This window comes from Botryllus schlosseri, chromosome 7, assembly GCF_051294905.1.
Source record: "Botryllus schlosseri isolate E-star chromosome 7, Bs_hap1, whole genome shotgun sequence".
NCBI classification, from domain to species: domain Eukaryota; kingdom Metazoa; phylum Chordata; class Ascidiacea; order Stolidobranchia; family Styelidae; genus Botryllus; species Botryllus schlosseri.
The window spans coordinates 23486995-23510267 of record NC_137242.1 but is presented as its reverse complement, the minus strand read 5'-3'; the positions used below and the strand labels follow the sequence as shown (position 1 = coordinate 23510267).

General features: G+C 39.9%; 2 protein-coding genes and 1 long non-coding RNA gene across 4 annotated transcripts in view; 1 reads left to right on the top strand and 2 right to left on the bottom strand.

The window, feature by feature from the left end:
- LOC145442848 (bystin-like) overlaps nucleotides 1–23273 on the top strand; it is a 360604-nt gene that overhangs the window by 252895 nt on the left and 84436 nt on the right. The gene's annotated exons all lie outside the window — the stretch shown is intronic.
- The window catches only part of LOC145442981 (uncharacterized), a 90458-nt gene that overhangs the window by 53986 nt on the left and 13199 nt on the right, over nucleotides 1–23273 (bottom strand). The window lies entirely within an intron of this gene.
- Nucleotides 647–23061, bottom strand: LOC145442415 (ephrin-A5-like). Of its 2 annotated transcripts, none has more exons than XM_080320319.1 (6): nucleotides 22817–23061; nucleotides 12654–12817; nucleotides 12025–12150; nucleotides 6490–6573; nucleotides 4667–4756; nucleotides 647–2494 (listed from the first exon to the last, which is right to left on the bottom strand). In XM_080320319.1, the coding sequence occupies exons 1-6, from the start codon at nucleotides 22918–22920 to the stop codon at nucleotides 2253–2255; spliced, it is 810 nt and encodes a 269-aa protein (XP_080176445.1). In that variant the 5' UTR covers nucleotides 22921–23061; the 3' UTR covers nucleotides 647–2252. The 2 variants fall into 2 exon arrangements, with proteins under 2 accessions (XP_080176445.1, XP_080176446.1); XM_080320320.1 differs by having other exon boundaries at nucleotides 2428–2475; nucleotides 4645–4756; nucleotides 22817–23059.

Sequence of the window (23273 nt, the reverse complement as noted above, 5' to 3'; positions counted from 1 at the left end):
CGATCGCTACCAGTAAACTCGAATGTATATAATGGAACATTTTGGTTTCACTATACGTCATAAGGATGTATGACGCACAGTGTTATGTGTTACCCTGTGCCCCTGTGTTCGCGGTGACGCATTGAATGGAAAACACAGCCACCAGCTAAAGACAGCGGATTTTGTTACACTGTAGCCGCGCGTAGGACGGTACAAAACCATTTGAAATAGATTAAGGAGAATCTGCCATTTCCACCCGCTTGCTACGATTCAATGCCTCCCCCGAGATGGATTAGCGGGATGAACTAAAAACTACTAAAAGCGGTTCATATTCGTGTAAAATTATGAAAGAACTTTGACCATACACTTCGGAATAACCAGATTAGTCTATGAATGGTCTTACTGTGCTACCAGATCCCTTCTTTGTAGTATATTGCCTGTGCACTTTCCTTATCAAGCTCGGGATAAGATTAATTTTATGATTGTTACTTTTACTGTACACACCCAGAGGAAAACATGGTATCCAAAATTATCATGGTCTTCAAGTCCTACTGTGTCGAATTTAACATCTGTCCAGCGTGTTGCGGTTTGGTGTAACCCCAACTAGACTGACATGCGTATCCGGTGTAATTTGAAGCCCCCATTTCACTGATAAACCATCGCACAATGAATCAACGTTCCGTCTAATTTCACGAAAACAGTAACGATATAATAGTTGACGTAACACACATATTAAATAACAAACACGTATAGTGAAGACGAAGGCGAAGCATCGTCAATTTCGCGATTATATCATAAAGAATATAAAAAAGAACCAAACAGGTAATACTTTAGTATCAGAAACGTACCGGATGTCAAAATTCTAAATTTAAATTATTTCCTACGGGGACTTCGAGAGTACCGTGATAGAGATGTGAACTGACTTCATACACTGCAAATGATGCTGTGCCTCTAGTTTAATAGTGGTTTCAGCAGTTGCCGCAAAACGAAAAAGGTGTGGTCCTCCGAACTCCTTATTAAGAGTTCAAGTTTATCTATAGGCTCCCGACTGCCACTCAGGGTGCGCGCAGTGTCTCACAAATGCCTGGAACAAACTGTATTGCAGCACCACGATTCCCCAACAAGGTATAAAATGATGGGTTAACCGTTTGATGCTGCCGCTATATTGTATGCCAGAAATGTCAACTTTCCTTTGCCCGACAAAATGTTATGACAGCCAAAGACCGGACACATCTATGCATTTTTTCACTAAAACGTGCGTCTGAAAAGAGGTGACATGCATTCGCAGTCTGGAAGTCACCAATTTCAGATTTGAAAACCCTTTAAAGCTGTTTAACGGCGGGATGCTGAGCTCGTGTTCGTTCAAGCTTGCAAGTTGTTGTTATTCTAGTATTCATGGTGTTTAGACATTTGGACATTCGGAAATTTTACACCAGACCGATATTCTTTTTCATGATGCCTGTGATGCCGACTTGTAGCACGAGCCACGTTCGTTCTAGGCACGCCGCTTTGGTGTATAAGATAGCGAGGAGGAGCCTAGATAAACCTCAAACACTTATAGGCAGTATTCCAGAGTCGACTTTGGTCGGACGGGACTGTAGCAATATATAGCTGTTATACCTGTGGAACGGACCACTACGCTATCTCGCCACAGCTTGCAAGTGATTTAAAATCAACGTCAATAAGTTGAAGCACTTACAGGTGCGTATATACGGCCATGTAAGCCAGACAACTGAAGTATTCATAGGTAGCCGCGGATAAAATCCGAGAATACTATATTGCTCACGCTCATAGTCGTCTGTATACCCTGAGGAAAACGCCATGCTTCGATCTGTAGTTCATAATAATGTAAATTGCAACATGTAAGAGTTAGATTGTTTACAGTTACGTATACTTGCGTCCTACAACGACCAAGGCGATTCAGTGGCGATTATCATCACCGTATATGGCTTTATATCACTTTCTCCTCCGGTGCACTGTTTCACGTTTAAATCTTCACGACTGCATGGCAATTCGGAGAATCTAACAGTTTCTAAACTCATTCCGCAAACCGCGTCACGATTTTGAGGTTTCAAATACCGTCAGGACACATGCTCGTGGCTAGCGCATTGTCTGAAATTAGCACTGTCGCGCCGCGAGCAAACACATGTCCTCATCACGAAAATAAGCATCTATGTCGCGCGGGCGAAGTGTTTCGGGAAATACCGCCCGGCGAACAGGTGCGAGCGATATCGCGATATTTCATTACACAGTTTCAGTACGCCGACGCCGTCTCATCGGAAGTACCAACACAGTATTAACGCCGCGCTGGCGACTGATAATAAATTCGTGCGCTTGAAGGCGGATGTAGAGCTGCTGCCTGGGTTGTGGCCGCGGCGATTTTTGGCATGCGACGCAGTCCGTGATGTGTTGATGACTCGGAATATTGATTTCTTCGGGGCGAGTGTGGTCGTCGTCGTTGTGGTGCTGGTTGTGGGGCGATGGTGGTGGTGCCTTCTTCGGTTTGTCTCTCGACCTTTGAATTGCAGATAGATCAAAATTGTTTGGAATATATGGTAAGGCATATGTAATAATATCCCTGGGTACTCGGTACGGAACATATGCGTTCATATATCAAGTACCCGCACCAGAATTAAAAAGTGTAGTAGGGTTAGAGTTAGAGCACGTTTTAATACATTCATTGACAGCATGAAACATCCAGCGTTCTATATGACAGATTCAGGAGCCCTAAGAGAAGTATATGAGAGCTTGCACACAGTGCATAGGACGCTATGGACAGCAAAGAATCGCTTTTATACTTCTATGGAGTTCACACAAGTGACGCCTAGCCTCTCGCAATACACCCTCAAACGGACATTCTTTTAGACCACTGCAACTGCGACTTCACGGATGTTGAAGCAAATTTCTACCCTTCGGATTATGTGAAGTAGAAAGTAGCTTTGCGGTATGTTTAGATCACCGAGCGAAATAGCCAGCTTAACTGAATATATTCAAGTATGCAACAATAAACTTGCTTAGTAGAGTTGTTTTGAGGCCTCTCAGTTTTTTCTTCTACTTGAGTACTTTTAGCACACCTTAGAAATCCATACTTGGACTTGTAATTGAGTTGAAGTTTACAATACTACTTCTATATTACTTTAGTAGCCATTACAACGGCATTGACCGCTTCTGCTTGAACTATATGCACATTCACAACTTTATAAGACATGCCTGGAGATCAGTTAGGCCTTCAGCATTCATATCAGTGATCTCGTCAGCGTCCCGTCTACATTTCTATCACACGATACTGTGGTCAGAAGAAAAACTAAATACCTCCTGGCATGTGTCGTTTACAAAACACCATACACCCACCGAGGTTACCGTCCGCGACCGCAATGTGTCTCAACCACCTTCGCAATGTTTTGCATATAATAACAATAGTGCGAGTGTGTTCTGTGCTTTTCCAATAACATAAGTGTGGAGTCGATAACCAGGAATTAAGCACTTGTCGCAAATAATTAGCGGGGACAGTAAGCTCCATTCACTAACTAGTAATTACTTCGTGCCCATGACGATCTAAGCCTCTAATAGCGGGTTATCTGGATTAATCGACGTTTTAATATGCAATCCAGCTACACACAGTTTACAACCGTCAGCAGATTTGAAAATGTGAAGTCTGAAACCCGCAATTTATCTCCATTAAGACTATACTACGCGGCCATATGTAAGTCGATTTGAGACTCTGCAGCTGAGGCTTGTATGTAGCTTCGATTGATGAATTGCTTCACTATATAGTTGGGTGACGATCTCACCCCGATGCCTTGTTGGACGAAGAACCATAACAGGATACGCGCCCGCGTAATACTGAATCATTATCTTGTTCGGAGCTGTGATTCATCGAATCCAAAAGGGTGACCACGAAAATAAGGCGCTCGAATTTCAATTTTCTGCGAATTCGTAGGGGCTGTCGCGATACAGAAACCTGTTCCTTTATGAATGGAAAACTGGTATCCGATATACACCATTCGGACATGTATTCGCACAATTTTTATTGCCAACGCTGAAACTGTAACCATGACTTGGTCTAATAATTTCAAGAACGCATATAAGACATGGTGTTGTACGGAAAATAGTAATAAATTTGGGATAGGTATGTATTCGATGTATATGAATAATATTCATTGTATACCTACTGCATGTGTACAATAGTCACATACTGGATTGCTGCAAGCCTCTACTGTATTCCATACTCATTCATTGAAACCATAATCCATAATATATCTATCAGTTTGAAACATAAATTCTCGCTATTTTGTCCACGTTACATCGATATTTTTCACGAGCACATGGTATATACTTGTGCACAGTTCGAGATTACACTTTAAAAGGTGCTAACATATAGTTCACACGTTAACACTAAGGAAAATTCTGTAATATAAAGCCTGCAATTTTCGTGACATGCGATGATCTTATGTCAAAAATGGATGCTACGGAATTGAACCAAGAATCATAATGATGAAGACCTGCATCATGTCAGTTGGTTTACGAATCGTAGGCTACTATTCCCGACAAGATGTATAAGGTTTACTCATCGCAAATGATCCGTGATACGTGTGAACGCACGCATGCATAAATAATTGGCTTAGATGTAAACACACTTCATGTATATTGATTTCTCATGCACACCAATGTGAATATGGCGACTCACTTGACTCGGATGTGAGAACGGTCTTTTCGTTGGGAAAATGTGCAGATGTTTCGTGATACACTATCTTCGCGCGGTCAAGGGGGTCGTAAACTTTAAAAAATGAATAGGTCAAGATGAAATCCCTTTATAGTATATAAACAAAAGGAGTACGGTGCATTAATCCCTTCATTACACTATCTGCAATGCCTATAGCGGTGGTTTACATGCTTTTCCATATGGCGACATATGTGGAAGATGTCTCGTCTAAACTACACAATAGTTCTGTCAACGCCATCTGTCAGGTCACGTGAATTAACCAGCGTGAAGCGGCTTAAAGCCGGAATACGCGCCACTGTTTGTCAAATTTTTCTCCGTGACTGAAAATTCGTGGTTATATTCTTCAAATGATCACGAGAGGGAAGGGCCATTTGTTCCAACCAGAGCGGCTTCAAAACATATATGTTGGGTTATCTGATCCGATGTCACGTGTGGTATTGCGGGATTGGGAAATAGTATATTATCTTGTCCGTATCTGTGTTCGACAGTTCGTATACATGTTATCGTGTTACACCCTCGGGAATATATTCCAGTACGCTTTGCTAGACACCAGACTTGTATACTGGATAAATCGAGTTGACTAATTCGACTAATTAGAGCGAGATGCCGGTAATCTAATTCTAATCTAATGTGTGCAATGTTCATTGTTTTAATTTTATTTCTGGTTTTCCTGAAAATGCGACAGCAAAACGGTATATAGTGGGAAATGAGCCAAGCTTGCTGTACAGGCAATTGCCATTATCATGCTCATTAGAAAAAAACTCTGATTTGATATAAATAGAATTTGATTCAATTTTCAAGTTTTCGCGAATTCAGTAATTCTAACTGTAATCTAATTTTTTTTAAACTGCTTAACTATCATTCTAATTCTTGTCTAATTTGGAAAACAATGGTATAGCTATATTTCTAATTCTAATTTAATTTGGAATAATGTGGAGATATTATTCTAATTCTTGTCTAATTTGGAAAACAATAGTGTAGCTATAATTCTAATTCTAATGTAATTTGGAAAAGTATGTGAAGCTATTATTCTAATTCTTGTCTAATCTGGACAAATGTGTAGCTATAATTGTAATTGTAGTCTAATTTGGAAACAAAACTGTACCTATAATTCTAATTCTAATATAATTTGGAAAACAATATTATAGCTATATTTCTCATTGTAATCTAATTTACAGAAATGTGGGGCTATTATTCTAATTCTAGTCTAATTTGAAAGCACACTGTGGCTATTATCCGTATTATATTGTATAATTTGGAAAAAAATAGCGTAGCTATAATTCTAATTCTAATATAATTTGGAAAAGTATGTGAAGCTATTATTCTAATTCTTGTCTAATCTGGACAAATGTGTAGCTATAATTCTAATTCTAATATAATTTGGAAAACAATATTATAGATATAATTCCCATTCTAATCTAATTTAGAAAAAATGTGTGGCTATTATTCTAATTCTAGTCCAATTTGGAAAAAGACTGTGGCTATTATCCGTATTATATTGCCTAATTTGGAAAACAATAGTGTAGCTATAATTCTAATTCTAGTATAATTTGGAAAACAATAACATAGCTATATTTCTAATTCTAATCTAATTTGGAAAATGTGTAGCTATTATTCTAATTCTATTGTCTAATTCGGAAAACAATAGTGTAGCTATAATTCTAATTCTACTCGAATTTGGAATAGCAGAAAATTTTCTAGTCCTACTCTGTGAATCATCCCTATAATATTTTAGGATGGGATTAAGAGACCATTCGTAATTAAGAAGACGCAAACAGTTGTCGCACCTGTTCCTCTTTTCTCCACGTTCACAATCATTTTCAGTGTGTTTTCCGTGCATCCTTTATTGGAGTCGCCGTGCATGGGTTTCGCTGGAAACGAGAGCGACACACCGATAAAGTAGGTGTAATTGACCGATACAGTGGACTGCGCTAGCATTGAAAGGATAGGCAATCCAATTACGACGGATGATATCATGCATCCATGAAAGAAGGGTCTTGTTTGGGGGGATTAGTATTACATTTCACGTGGTCGATTTTGCCTTTCAGATCTCGGATAAAATAGCAGCCGTAATGGTCAGTGTTTTCGCTAGAGAGCATAAAACTATAATTACCAGGCGGAGGTATATAAGGAACGCATAAAGCGAAAATATGTAGATCTTTAATACATACAACGATGGTATATCCACCCTAGTGTCAGCTATGTTCTGGTAGCTACATTTAAACTCCGTATGTCACAAATCGACACATATAACAAAATTGCTGTACAATCTTTTTAAAAAAATGTAGTATGGTTAAATTATAAATAAATAGCCAACTGTATAGGCTACATTCGCGTCAAAATAAAATAAAGAATTAAGGATGGCGAATCAAAGGTATATCTAATATATACGGGTTGCTCCTCGAGACATTCCGCATTTCGTTATGTTCGTCAATTTATGTTGATATCGTTGTCTCTTATTTCTATAGGACGAAAAATCAGGTTTCCCATTATCTTTTCTTTGTGAGTTTTTATATTTTTTCTGTATGTTTTATACCCCATGTTCTTCGTGGCTATCCCCGTTATCCTCATTCAATTCTCTGGTACAAGTGATCAACTGATTCATGTGGAGATTGGATTAATGTTGGACAGTCGCCATGCGGTACTTCAGGACAGCGAACGTTACATATATCACGAGTCTAAACAATACCTTTCAGCACCGTATATATCTTTGGTTTAATGTGTATTGAGTATGTAGCTCCTTTTTACATAAAAACGTTACAGTACACCCGGGCCAGTGACGCAGAGAGGGTGGTAATTGATATACTATGTCTATGTCTTTTTAATCGTTTGCATCAATATCGTCAATAGTCACAGTTAAATCATGTGCGGTTCCATTCAGTCAGGGTTTCACTTTGAAACAAATTGTGTTTTAAAACACTGTGCGTTTTAAGCAGTGTTTTAAACAAAGGTCTTTTTTAAAAAAATGTGTTTTTTCAAGTTGTGAAATTATGCTATAATTGTGTAAATACTTTCCAAAAAAACATGTCGTATGAGCCTACGGACAATTACCACTCGACATAGCCGATGTATATCGATATGGGACGGTTTAAACCCCTCAAAATAGTCGGTTCAACATTGATAGTATACAGATATTTCGTCAAAGGAGCTGTATTTACCCTATATTTTCAATTGTCAATGTCAATCCACGAGGACGTCACAATTGAACATTCGTGACGTCATGGCTTAAAAAAAATGTTTTAAATAGGACCTTGTTTTAAACTTGTTTGTTTTAAATTAATTTTTGTTTTAAATGCAACCCTACATTCAGTACTCGAAGTCCGAATGGGCAGGACATAAACAAGGTAATTTGTATCTGACGAAGGACTATCAGGCCGACTCCTGCGGCATTGATTATCTTGAATGCTCATTACTCACTCACGGAATGAGAAATAGAATATGTGCTTGTCTTAATCCCTAATGAGTCTGACTGGGAAGCCGGAGAGCTGCATAGGAACGCCATTTACGGGGCTAAACCAAAAACCTACCCAAGCTGTAAAATGGTGTTGCTGTATAGAAGTTGACGCGCCCTAGTAAACCCAAATAGTCAGTAAAAATTCTTCGTTATTATTCCATGCTATAAATTAGTAATGAGATGAATAGCGATTGTAGACAAATGTCTACCATAAATAGAGGGCCATTTTCAATACACAAAATTTCCAACGCCCATCATCATTTTTAAGATTATGTCGAATTTATCTAACTTTCAGGAGTTGTGCTTCATAGCGTCCCAATAAGTTTTAAACGAGCCGTAACATAAAATTACATTGCAAATACTCAACAGTAAATATCTGCAAGCTGTCGAATGTCCCTTCGGGCGGCCGGCAATTGTCATTGCTTTGCATCACGTAAAGTAAACATCAAATCTGGGGCGTTCGTTTTCACACGTGAACACTTTCTAATTTCAAACACGCCATGTACTTCGGAGGTGGGAGAAATCACAGGTGGAAGCGATTTGTATCGAATGCGCGAAGGAAGTTTGGTTTCGCGTCGATAAGCGAAAAAAGCGCTCGAAACGCACTTGAACAATAAAATGGCGACTATACCGACAATAAGCGGGGTAACGAGTTCTTGTGGTAGATTCGCGAGGGCGCGTATGGAACCAACAGCACGCGTGGAAACTTTACTGTATACCCGTGCTCACTGCTCTGTGCCCACTGCCCATGCACAGTTGAACACACACATCACTGCGGACAATGATATGAATAAGGCTTAATACACCATCGATATTCCGGGTTAAACATATGTGTGTTACAGTGTGTACCACAGAAAGCGGGCCGTGCTACAAATCAGGATAATAGAGACCATAACACAATCACGCAAATATATTCTGATTATATTACCAGACTCGTATTTGTAATTGGTATAATTTTCAGTCTCGCTTGCATTTTCTTATCTTGCCGAAAGCTCATTTCCACATTTTATTTTGTGTGATATTTACTGACGCTAGTACATGTCCAATGTCCAGGCTCGTAATTTTTGATCGTGGTGCCATAGATCAACGGGCGATAAGCACTTAATTTTTTTTAAATAAACTAGAACAACCAGACTCGCATGCATGTTGACTTACAGAGTGGATTAGCTATGGACTGGACACTGTCATTGTTCGTACGCCACTAAAGCGTTCCCACGGCCTACAATTTAATGGCCAAAGTCGCGACTTAACGGTGACCAGATGCACCGATTGCTTTTAAATCAGCCTTCTTGATTTGGATTATTCTGCAAACTGAGTTACGATTATTATTTGAATGCCCTGTCATTAAAATACACGTTAAAATGCGGGACCATACAATTGAAGATCATGAAAACTTGGGTACGGCCCGCATAAGCCTTTTATTGGATTCGTGAATTTGATTCCTGTAAAATATATTGGTAGCATCAATCCTGACGATTGGTACGATATAGCCGATTCCCAAAGGTACTAATTCAAAATGTTAAACTGATCATATGCCTTGCAGCTGAATCCTGAATTGCACGCGGCTTTTATATTATGCTGGTAATAGCATATATAATCTTGACATTTGGCTAGCTACAGCCGAATCCAAAATTCGCAAATTCAAAATACGGATATTAGATTGCGATTATGAATGAAAGCTCAACTTGGTAATTCTACGCCTATCAATTGACAGTATTTCATTGATGTATACGTGCCTTCGATTTTGCTGTCATGATACTACCGCAATAATATGACATTGATATAACAGCAACATGCGGATGGTGACCCATATTTCGCCCTCTGCAAGAATTACAGTGAACGCCACTGACCCTCGAGAAAAACCGAAAAACGGGAGAGAGCCTCGAAGAAGGTAGACACAGTCATTTCACGGTTAATGACACGGCGCGGGGTTGAAAGCATCTCAGAAAGAATGACTTGAAGCCCCGCGCTAATGCTGTGCAAATATAGATACATTTCCTACCGCAGGCTCAAATTCCTAACCAAACACAGCCCCAAATCATGTCGGTGCGTCTAACGAGATTCCGACGGCGGGTGAAGCGAATAAGGGGTGTTAGAAACTAGAAAGTGCTATCAATTCTGAAAATACTTCCTATATTTGGTGCGCGGGGACTTTGGCGTGGATAAGGGGAGCCTCGCTAAAATTAGAAATGCATACTAATTGTACCATCAAAGAGATTCAGTACGCAATTGAATAATATATCCATATTGAAAAATACCCGAATATTTTCCAATTCTATACTATAGTTGCTGACAATTACGCTGGCGAGTGTTGGCCGAAAATATTTTGGTTCAGAATTCCAATATGAATATGCTATTCAATTGCTCCATCAAGCAGTTTGATATTCTTTTATAACCAAAATACGCGACCGAAAGGTTTTAAACTATTTGATTGGACTCTTGGATGTATAATATATTCACATTGAATTAAACCCCGAACGCTCGTCAGGGGCTTGTAGAGAATTGTATTCCCAATATAAACCAAATATTACGGTTTATATCAATTTTTTAAAAGCTTACGGTGGCAATAATCCCAACAATTAAAACTGGATGAGTAACACAATAAAGTCGGCACCGGTTAAATATTGACGGCTCACAATCTACATAAATCCCAGCGATAGCATCGCGGGCGACTGAGCGGGGCGTGTTGGCAAGATTTTTTCGAGGTGCGAGTTCGGCCTTTTCACCTTTCGTACGCGTGACCAATCGCGAGTGCCAATTTCGAATTTTACGGCCTACGTCATCAAAAGTCGATTCAACCCGCCACGTGGTTATAACTTATAGGTATTAGCGATATCGGGAGACAGTTTTCAAATGATTTATTGCAGAAATTTGCCTAAATTTTGCGCCGTTCCGAATGATACATAAGATCTACCTATGTTAAATGAGTAGAGTTTTTAGCACTAGTGATATTATTTGCCCACCCAAATACTTTCCTGGATTTTTTTGAACTCTATACTCCAAGTTTGGATTTCACCATGCTCAACATCACTCTCTTAGTATGATATGCTTAAGTTCTGCGGCTCTCAACCTGTTTAGCTTGAGGACCGGTAAAATTTCAAAACGAATTCCAAAATCCAAATCAACCCAGAATGGAATTATCACAAAGTGCGCATCACAAACAATTGGTACTTTAATTGAGACATTGGTTTAATGAGGATTTTCTAGCTGCCTTTACGCCTGCTATGTATGGTTTTAGCAAAGTTTATGCGAGGCCAAGTCCTGTAAAAATCATCACTTCGATTTTGTCTGTGGAGTTTATTCTGAAAGAAATGCGACTTCACTCTTGACTACTATTCTGTCAAATTTCGCAAAATTCTACTGTCGAATTTCGTCAAATAGTATTTTTTATATTTATCTCTCCTTTCACATATTACTGGTATTACAATTGTAGGGTACTTTTACATAATTTAGTAGAACACTTGCATCATTTTGACGTGGTTAAGTCGCCTGTTTTAGCCAGAAGTACTAAATTACGTTCTCAACTTCTAAATCCGTTTATATATATATTTTTTATCTCTCTACTTAATGGACAAGCCGTCTGGCTCTTACATTCTGTAAGTGAGAAAAAGATTGGGGTATATCTTGTGAACCTGCCACAGAGTTGACGTGGAACCTCAGTGCAGAACAACTGTGGTAAATGGTTCAATGTTGTTCTAAAGTCTTTATCGACAATTTAAAATTGCTATGCACCCCAAAAAATAGAAGAGTTCTAATTCAATGCTACATCCAATCTAGGCCATAATCAACAGATACTTTCAAATCCAAATATATTGCTCCACGGTGTCACGTAATACTACTAACGGATGCAGAAGAGTTCTTTCCTCACATATATAGTAATACGTTTCGCCCGGTCTGAAGGTAAATCCAAAGGGAGACGGGCTGCGCTCCTGAAATTTCGTGGTGAGTTTCCTTTCCGTCAAGGGATCATCGCAAACTTGAACTGGCAAGCCACCTGAAATACCGTTTCAGTTAGGGACATGAGGGCTGGCCAGTAACGAAGTACACTTTACGGAGTACTGAAGCAATTTTTGCTTATTTACACTATACAAGTGGTTATGGGTTAAGACTTAGATTACCACTTTTCTCGCTTTGGATTTCAAAAAGTAGCAGGTAGTTATGAAATAAGTTTGAGTCACTTTTTTGAATGAAATTGTTGTAATAACTGCGAGAACTAGCCAGTGTTTGACGATGACTGAATATATATTTCAAAGTTCGGCCTATTTACAGTGTGGTTATAGTTATTTGAGTTGTGAAGATACATAGAGGAATTTCGAAAGCATAGGCACCTGACAAGTCATCTGTATATCCGCAGTACAATATAAATAAGTCTGCAAATTCACAACGCGAATCGTCAACGCCTTCCCACTTCTAAATACCGACAAACAAACATAACAACACGTCATCAGCATGACATGTGTGTGGTTAAGCTGTCTGCAATTAAAGGCATTTCCTTACGTCTGGTGTCGCACGCATTGAAATCGTATTCTGTCACGTTGTAAATGAAAAGATAATCGGCGCTGGCGACGGCTGTGCGGGCGTCCTCGTCAGCGTAGTAAGGACACACAACGTCCATCCAATCGTCTACTTCCACGGTCACATGCAATCCGCCTTTTTGTAATCTGTAATGCATAAAATGAAGTTGATGTTATAGGATTATGAGCGATACTATTCAAAGGGGCATCGGTTGCGAACATAATAGGGTATAGCATGAATTGTGAGAGTATGTCCGACAAATATTCCATTGCCCCGTTTAAGCAGAACTGCCAAGTATAGCGTAATGAATAAGCCTACCACTATCATACTGTCGGAACATGGCATTCTGAAAAATTATTTATGTCCTCATCCCTAAAGAAATATATACGATCGCTCGAACACGTTTCAAAGTGTGTTCAGCTTCAGATGTGTTCAACGCCGCCCCCAAACGTCTGGGATACGGATGCACTATGTGCTTCTAACGAATTCTATAAACAACGATTCGTAATATTCCAATCCTACAATCAAGTAGAATTGGAGAACTCGGAAATGTTCAGATTTTCCAAGTTAGATAAAAATTAGAATTCTAGCTTCACAGTTTTTAATCCGAATTCGACTAGAATTAGAATTATAGCAACACATTGTTTTTCCAAATTAGACTAGAATTAGAATGAATCACTGAATTCGCGAGAACTTGAAAATGAAATCAATTTCAGTTTTGCTCTTACCAAATTTCGCTTTATATATAAAGATATATGTTTAGCCAAGTCTAATATGATGTGGCAAGGCCTATTTCACACTGCAAAGTACTACAATATCAGTTGTTGTACTTCGAAATATGCAAAGATGCATCTCTGCCGTGGCGCGTTGTTCTGTCGCATTGTGTAATCTGTGGATTGCACAATCAACACGAAACAGATGTAAATAACACAAACGTGTTTGATTGTTGTTCTTTATTAGGCTATTTAGAAGCTTCTCGAGAAATACCAGTGTATATGCAAGGACTAGCCACCGCGGAAGAGTTCAAAGACAATATGACCGCATGACCGTGGAATGCATACCATCCAACAGCGTCATTCAAAAATATAAACTTTAGCGGTGATATGGCATAGCGACGACCATGCATCTTCAAAGGGTGAAACGTGAGTAGTCCAACCATCTGCGATATAGCATCAATAAATCGTCTTCAACGCACGATACTAACACGGGAAACTGAGAGGTTAACCAAAACAAGGGCTGCTTCGTCATGTTAATGTGCATGACTAATTGGGGGTAGAAAACAGTACCCTGTTTCGGGTGTATAATGTGAACTTTAAACGGAGTCGGGTCAGGTTAACTTGAGACGCGATCGGCGACATTCTCTTCCGATCCCGAGAATAATTGCGTCCCGTTCAAACAACGCCATGAAGTGCCCGGAAATACAATTGACCTGCACGATGACAATTTTCACTGCATACTATTTACCGAATCTACACGGGATGCCGTCTCGACATTATATAGAACCAAATAGATGATACTAAAAATGTATTATATCACCATAGCGATGTTACTAAGTGTATTTTGAGTAAATGCAGTTGTTGCTTTTGTTTATATGTTACAACGATATCAGCACTCTGTACTTTGGTCAATGTCTACATGATTTAAAGACTACCCCAAGTCGCTTCGACACCTTCCTATCTTTTCGTTATATCGTAATCTTGTCATCTTGTGGTGTTTTTATTTGATCAAAATTTCAATAAATGTTTTATTTATTGATTAATTGATTGATTGATGTCAACAACAACAACAACATGTCAACAACTGATGCCGTTTCCATCGTGGTGCTGCTCGCTCATGTTTACTTCTTTTCGTTTGTTTGCTTATATGCACCGCTGGAAAAGTCAATTCGTAACGTAAAGAATGATATCAAGACTGTGGCAACTGCGATGTATATTCGTAACAATTCAAATTATGAATAGAATAATGTATAAGGAATCAGATTTCTTTGTATTTTTCTGTAAAACCTTTCCCATACATTGGCATTGTTGTAATTACTATAAACAAATATATTCAATTCAATTTCGCACTTCGCCACTTTGTCAATTCAATCGCATTGCGTTTCCACAGTTTATCCGCGTGTTTTCCAAACCTGTTGTCGTTATTTATCAACAACAAACACTGTATGTTGCGTCTACATTCACGGACTAAGAATAGGAAGGACAATTGGTATCTCTATAGAAAGGTTATCTGATTTTGTGGTATGCGACAAACAATGCCCCTGCTGGAATCTGACGGTACATCGCCAAAGCACATCATAATATTATATGATAAGTATGGATTCTGTAATCGCTTGATTATACCCTTACCGTGAGTTCACTCGGTGTCATCCTCTTGTTTGGATCCGAAAATTGCATCGGATAATACCGTGTATAGATTTACGCGAATAGTTTTAAGTCATAACCTTTAGAGAGGATGGAACATGATGGTTAAATATAATCCGGGATTCTGGAAAATTGTGCAAGTATTGTCGATCACGCGTACGACGACGGATACCATCTTTGGTTTTGCAACGCCAAGAGATTTAATAAACTTACATGCCAACAGCACACTCAAAATAGTTCGAACGTGGTTCTACACATTCCGCAGTAAATAAAGTTACACCTTATCCTGTGGAATATCGTATGCGCGAACTTCGTGGGGTTGGTTGCTGTTTGCCAATGAACAGAAATGCTCATTCCAACGCCAATCAGCGAACTGATATAGATCGCGGTGTGCTACTTGTTTTATATTCGGCATTTGGGATCATTTGAATGACTCACCACCCCGCCATTCGTACTTATGATACAAATCTATACTTAGTTATTGCTGTTGCGGTGAAACGTTTTACGCCTACAACACTGATACCGGTATTACTTCCCGGTGACCCGCGCACTCTACCAAGGTGGTATACGCGGTATGCACAGTGTAAATGCCTGGCACGGTACGCGAGGGGAAAAGTGTAAGAAACAGCTGTGTTTTAGAACTTCAAATATACGAACGAACAGGCCGTCAACCTCTGCCATTTGAAGTTAACACGTCATTAGTTATTTGGTAAGTTTTCTGACAGTCGCCAAACCTAAACTTCGCGTGTCCTGCTAGGAAGATCAAGATTCAAGATACACCACCAAATTGCCTTCGAAAAACACTAGCAGTACAAACTGCTAATTGATGGTTAGTTGGCGATCAACATATTACAGGTTTTTGAGCATTTCTAGTTTAGTTTTTAAAACGTGAGTAGTTCTAGTTCTAACCCATGTTGCGCATTTGAAAACAATTAGTTGTGGATCAACTATAGAGCACGTGTCGACGTTTGGCGTGAATCGCGATACATGTGCTGTTGTTCTGCTGTGTTGTTGTTTATTAAACAAAAGGAATGACGCTTATCGTCTAACTGCTGTGTGATATTCTAGCAGTCATTGTTAGCTCAGAGTCATCACCCCTCCTATTTCAAACTCGAGACCCCGTCCTTTTGAAATGCCGATCCTATCTCCAATAATGCTCAGCTCATTTGTAATTCAGTAACTTGAATTATCAGTTAATTATAGTTGGTTGTGTTTCTGCGAGGATATTTGAAGGTCGTAAGTTCTAATTCTAGTTGCGAGTTTTGAAAAGTGAGTATAGTTCTATTTCTAGTAGCACGTTTTAAAAATACAGAAGTTAGTACAAAATCTGCTTCGAAAAGGTCATAAACGGAAATGTATCTTGATCGCGATTTTTCGGATGGCCAGGTGAACTTCGTGAACTTGCTGAGTCACACTTTAAAGGCGGGCGCGAGTGAAAATCGATAGTGCGCGAAGCGTTCCGGATAGGGCGTAATGGAGATTGATCGTTTCACCGCGACTAATATATTGTTCCAACCTCTAGAATAGAGCTTGCCTATCGCCCTGCGTCAGGCGGCACTTTATGCATAATTTGGTCCAAGTGTGATGTACGAGTGGGGATGATAGAGATACCGTGGCCGGCTAGACGCGAGCGCAGACGCCCAGTGCAAGTGTTGCCAAAATTATACACAGGACACACGCATCATATCCGACTGGAATTTATGTATAACGTAATGTCGAAGCTGGTTACGAGAGGGCAATGCGAAAGAGGACAGATCATTTTTTTATGTACAGAGACATATGTAGTGATCTCATTGTAATGTAGCAAAGCAATTCGGAATTACTTCCGTCTTGGCTGTTTGGCTGGTGGCCACTGCACATTATTCATTGCAGTTTAAGCACCTCTGATCGCACAATGTTGCGAGTATATGGGCTGAAACTGACAAAATATATATTTCAATTAGAGGACTGATTATTTAAATTGGTTCACTTTGGAGTTTTATCGTGTAGGGCAGTGGTTCTCAAACTGGGCGTGAAAGCATCTGAGGGGGCGCGAAGCTGCGGTCAACTGACAAAAATTTCGTGCCCCGCGCGATTTACCTCCAATTCATGGTTATTGCTCTTTGTATAGTCCTAATTTCATATTTCATCAACAGTCCATAACCTTCCGTGCCATCAAACTGCCCGTTGTGATTGCTAGCATTCTGGTTGCATTTTGTGATATGACGATAAGGCGGCGCGAATTTTTTACTGTCATAAAGGGGCGAGTGTCTAAAAAAGTTTGAGAACCACTGATGGTGTAGGGTAAGACATATTCTACCAAGGATATCTATAGTAACATTTCTAGATGCAGGCTTACTATACATGTAAATATTGTAATATGATTCGAAAATATCAATCAGTCGATGGTAATTGAGCATTGGCTGGACTCGACGCAAAAAAAACGAAGTCATAATTAGAATAAGACATGGACACATCTAGTGAACACATCTTACGGTCTCCCACCTGCACGGATTTAGCTTTGAGACGAACCTAAACATAAAAGCGAATCTATATTCCAGTTCACAATGAAAATATCGCAGTCCCACACGAGGTAGTTAGCCAAGCACGAACTGAAGACTAGTTTTTTTTTAATCTGCCTGTTGCTTACTGTTATAGCCATCGGAAATAGTGACAGCGGAAAAGCGTGGTTACTGGTCGCTGAGGGAATGCCTAGTACTAAGTATTACCTCAACAGATTTATCTCTAATTGCACAGCCACTCTACGAGCATGTTTTCTGACACGCGCAGGCCGAATCCCTATTTTTCACAGCGAGCCCCGGTCTCGAGCAATTGAAGGTTAGGCCAAGCGTGAAACAGCTTGGATACTAAGCCTCACATCTTCTTGTCTCAGCTATACTTTGTTCTCCAGAATGAGATTCGAGATTCGTTTTCATTCTCATTTTAACGTATTACCGACATGGGTCATCGCCATGTTGGCATGTCTCGTGGATTAATCCCCTCCGACAGCTCGAAAGGTTTTGGCGTTATGTTATAGCAGCGTTGCTACGAAGCTAATTGGGCCGCGCTACACTGAACTTGACCGAAACTGCATCCGTGGAATTAGTTGTGCTAGACGCCGGACGGTCTGATGCAACCGCTCATCGCTCTATATTCCAGTGGTTCTTAACCTTTAATAACCCGGGGAACCCTTATGCTAATCCGCAAGCTTTCGAGGAACTAAAAATTTTCGTTGAGTAACAAAAACAAATTTCTACCACATTACACATATATCTACGCATTCAATACATTACAACAGATTACTGGTGCACAACACCAACTGTGCATCAACATTGTGTTAAAACAGTGGTTCCCAACGTGGGCGATCTAGGAGGGCGAAAATGACGAAGGGGGCGATAGGGGGGCGAAAATGGACAAAGGGGCGACGGGGGGCGAAAATAGCGAAGGGGCGAAAGGGGGGCGATGACGCGTCAAAACGGCTGACCTTTTTTTTTAGTCAAGCCACGGAAATTCAGTTACAAAAGTGTCAAATTACACATCGAGTTAAAAAGTTGACCTTTTTTTAGTTAACCCGCCGGTGATTACAGTTTGTATGCCCAATTTTCGGTACACAAAATTTAGGGGGCGATGATCGGTGTTGAGCTTGAAAAGGTGGCGATGGGTCGAAAAAGGTTGGGAACCACTGGGTTAAAGAACAAAGCCATTAAAGTTTATTTGCGTTTGGATGTCTTGTATACTCTCTGGCATGCGTTGAGGCTTTTTGTAGTGAGGCAGGACTAGGGATTCAGACATCAGGCAATGATTTGGCTTACCGGGAGTTACCCTTTTGCTTTAGTGTCTAATCAGCCTGGTCTGACAAATCGTAGCATAATATTTAACGGTTCATAGTAATCAACAGTTTGATAGCAACAATTTGCGATGCTTAGAGCAAGCAATATAGGACTATGGTAATGACAAAAGAGTGCGATAAATGAAGTGATGAAGTGACTGGACAAGTGGACAACTGGACATGCCAGAGTTGGTCGATGCCTAAGTGGCGATATTTCTAGAACGGCTGATATCCGTCGGGCCATCAAAGCTCGTACTTCCGATTGCGATGTAGTCTAATCGAATTATTAGGACTTTGAAACGCCCTACGCGCACCCAACGGCTCATTAACCACTCTTTGAACACATTTTATCGGATAAAATGTGAAAGTGAATCCGACACACCGGGAAAGAACAGTCCGCGATTCAAAACTTTGCATCTGCCGCCCGCAGAGTTACGGCCGTAACGCACGGGCAAGGATCTTAATAACAGGCGATATAATCTGGTGAGCTCAGTTTACGTTGTGGGCCAAGATTCTATTACCGTGACATATAACAAGTCCCGCTATTCATAGCATAATTGAGAGGCTAATATGATGCTATCGATTCTAATGAACCGGTAAACAACAGTATCAAATAGCAAAGTGGCGTAGTTTAGGACTTACACATAAGCTCTTGGTTGGCTATATCCTTAACACCAGTCCGTCCGGTGTTACTGTTGGTTATTACTATAGGGCAAGTTTTTTCAACTTTTGCAACTTTTTTGTTTACAGCTTCCGACAGCTTTCTAGATACTCGGAATCTATGTACTGTACTATGATGTTTTAAGCTGTTTGGGGGGATTTTATAGAGCAACTTTTTGCAACTTTTCTCTCTTTTTCATGCCAATTTTTACTGCAACTTTTATCAAATATTACGTTAAAATGTAAAGGAGTGATTTACAAACACGCTCTAAACTATTTTTAGTATGGTTAACTTCTCTTTGATGTGCAAAACTAAGCTATATGATGGGTTAGCTGCATCTCACTGTTATCTATGACACAATGGCTTGTAAGCAGGAAGTTCAACTACCCCTGCCAAGCACGACCGTGCCCGAACAATATGTAAATAGATCGCTTTAATAATTCTGTCGTTTAAATTTGAAATAGTTTCACATTTCAGGAGCGCCCGGGCAAGATCGCCAAAAATTACATTTTTACTGAATCACCTTTTTTTCTATTGCCTTTATTAAAGTCACCGAGAAAGAGTTTTTTTGCAATGCCTTGTGTCAAGTCTGCAGACCTAAGGAGTTTGGGGTGTGTTATTTGACTTGTTTTAGGGGGATGGGTTATCGCTATGCTGTTAGCCTTTTTGGGGGAAATGATTCCCGCATTGCGTAATTTCTTGCTATGTGCCGGACAAAATGTAATTTTAGGCGGTTTCGCCAGACCGTGCGTTAAATGGCAATAAAGTCACAAATTTGACCGCTCTGTAGGAACTAGGTTATACAACGGAACTTTTCGAGCATCTCATACCCTAAAAATTCAACAAAAATTGTAAATGCAACTTTTTACAGCAACTTTCTTTTAAATTAAATGCAATGTTCTCGCGATTTTGGTGCAACAAAAACTTGCCCTAGTTACTACCAATGAAAACACTTTCGATATTCGCTGGGCTACCGATGTACTTGTGGGTAGAAAGTCAAATTCAGATACTATTATGATGAAATCGATACCCTCGCGAATTTTCTGATATTAGTAAAGTGCTCATGACGACTCATATCAGCATGACGGCTTATGAATATGTACGAGTATCTTACTTCAATTTACGCAAATACATTATTTTCAGCCATCCAAATGGAATTGCCGCGAGGATGTGATTTGAGCACATATGATCGAACCATGGGTGTTTGGCCTACTCTGCAGAATACATGTGTCTTTACCGCAAAATAACAATTCTAGCCAATACGGAACTGATTTCAATAGATTGACTACATTTACCATTTAAATTGAAATGAACGTAATATTTTCGGCTGACGCTCGTCAGAGGTCATCGTCAGCAACTAGTTGGGATTGGAAAAAACATTGTATATCAACAATCGTATCTTGAAATATGACGTCACCAGCATGAAATGAGATCTGAAATAAGAGAGGGCTCGATGTACTATTTTAAGATGGCACACGAACTCCTGACGAGTGTCAGTCGAAAATCTTCGGGTTCGTTTCAATATGAATATAGTATTCAATTGTATATTGAAGTTCAGTACCTCCAAGAAGCTATTTAACATTTTATTAAACCTAAGCGAATAATTAATTGAGGCACATAGGAAGAGTTCTAAGCATATTCGAAGTCGATTTATTTTCAATTTAAATTTGCAGTTACATTGAGTTCATTTCCTGCGTTCCCATATTTTTTTCTCCCGAGCACATAGTTCGATTTCGTTCCGCACTCAGCATGACCAAGCCTCGTAATAGGATGAAACGATGAAATAAGCCCACATATATTGCGGTAAGGAATCGCAAAGGTCGCATTGCTCATTTCATAATCCTTCAAATTGGAATACCCAGTACGAGTCCGGATCAGGAAAACGAAATTGGAGCAAACGCATAAAATCTATCAATGTTCTTACATTATTATTGGATTGCGAGCTCGGCGCGTAATCGCGGATAAGGGGTTTCGTCAATTTGCGTTCCGCAGAGCGCCCGAAATCCGTTTACAGATCGGCTCTTAAGATTCATCTATCTTTGAAGACATCAACGTTATATTCTCTGTTGCGTTAGGTTGCGACTAATCCCTAAGAATAACAGACATGTCCCATTTGCGTGCGGCTAATCAATCGCTCACAGTTGTCGGCCGAGAGAGATGAAACAGCCGGGGAATTTTTAAGCATTATTCGTACTATTTGGCGAAATTTATCTTAACAGATGCAATTCCAACAGAATCTATCGATATAGCCTACATTATAGTCTGCGGGTGCGAATCAGCGTTGTGAATAGTGGGGCCACAATCCCGGTATCCTTGGAAAAGCAATACCCAAAGCACCATATTCTACGCTGATGCACTTAAATTTGGATTCATGGTTTCGAATGAGGACGTCTGACATCATAATCAGACGGGGGTACAATTATTCACCGATGACAATCATATCTAGTATTTCAGCCGTGCAATACTGTCACATGACAGTAAATCGAAAACTCAATTCTAATACTACAGATATTTTCAGTTACCGCATCCAGCGGATCAGTAACAACACGTCTGTTATATATATACTACATTCAGTAATAACATCCATAACACACCAACATGAAGAAGGAATGAACATTTTAATTGACACAAAAGCCACCAATTAGATGCTTATCGCCCTTCATATTTTTCATTTCACAAACTAGGTCGAAGAGCGCCAAGTAGCAGTATATAGCCATCCGTTATTCGGTTGTAGTAACTTCACATCTGTATTTAGTTTAGCATAAGGAAACCGTGAGACGAAAGTAAGGTGTGCGTATGTGTGTGGTATATATCCTAAATAGCACTGCCATATCAATCTCCGATATCAGTTAACTGACCAGTAGGCTACTATACTTCCTAACGTGGGTTAGTTGGGTAATATTGTTAAGCACAAGTTCTTCTGACGAAGACTCGCGTCGCTTTGACAGAGGTCCCATTTATTTACACAAAACAAGATTTTTACTCCGCGGAAAGTATGGTAAAAGCAACACTGTGTAGTGTGTTCGACCTAAATCCCTCGAGAGGTAGTCCACTTGCACAACACGTTAGTGCACGAGACAAGACACAAAGGTAATTCTTATTCCCGAGATGCAATCTCATTGGATTTCAATATGGCCATGTTGTAATGTGCAGAGTCACTGCTGTATAAATCCAAGTAGTTATGATGCCTTTCGCGTTAGCGCCAGCGATTTCTTGACAATCTACGGGACGCATACCCCTACATAAACACCTAGCCTACCAATGGATAATAAAATAGAACACCAACGCCATAAAGGGTGAACAGGACAGTACTTACCGTGGGATAATCTTTCCGTTCCAATAAACCAGGTGTCTCTTGCTTGTAACTATCTCCAACACCAGCGCAGTAACCAGGAACTGCAGAAAATTCCGTAAATCCATGTCGACAAAAGTTTTAGTAGTTATCTACTAGAAAATGCAGCATATTAGAAATAAAGATGTAGGCGCATTGGTCACCGAATTCAATTTTTCGCAAATTCATAGACCGATAACTGGGTGTCTTTGCATCGCAATTGAAGAGGAAGAGTCAACTACAAATCTCAATTTGGGTACATTTTCACTCTCTCAAAGGTGATCTCCCTTGAACAAAAACATGCCGCGGTTACGTCGCCGGCCGATTAGTTCTGAACTCGTACTTTCGCTTATAAATGAAGCCGGTCTGGTTCGTGAAACGGAGGCTGTTCGCGTGCGACATCTTGCGATTATAGTATCTACGCTGGTGAGGCAGTGAGATC

Excerpts from the sequence above, each read along its gene's own strand:
- LOC145442415 (XM_080320319.1), bottom strand. The coding sequence starts at position 22,920 with ATGGATTTACGGAATTTTCTGCAGTTCCTGGTTACTGCGCTGGTGTTG. Across the intron at positions 12,818-22,816 it reads AACGGAAAGATTATCCCACG|ATTACAAAAAGGCGGATTGC; the intron begins GTAAGTACTGTC and ends TATGCATTACAG. Across the intron at positions 4,757-6,489 it reads CGTGGAGAAAAGAGGAACAG|TTTACGACCCCCTTGACCGC; the intron begins GTGCGACAACTG and ends CATTTTTTAAAG.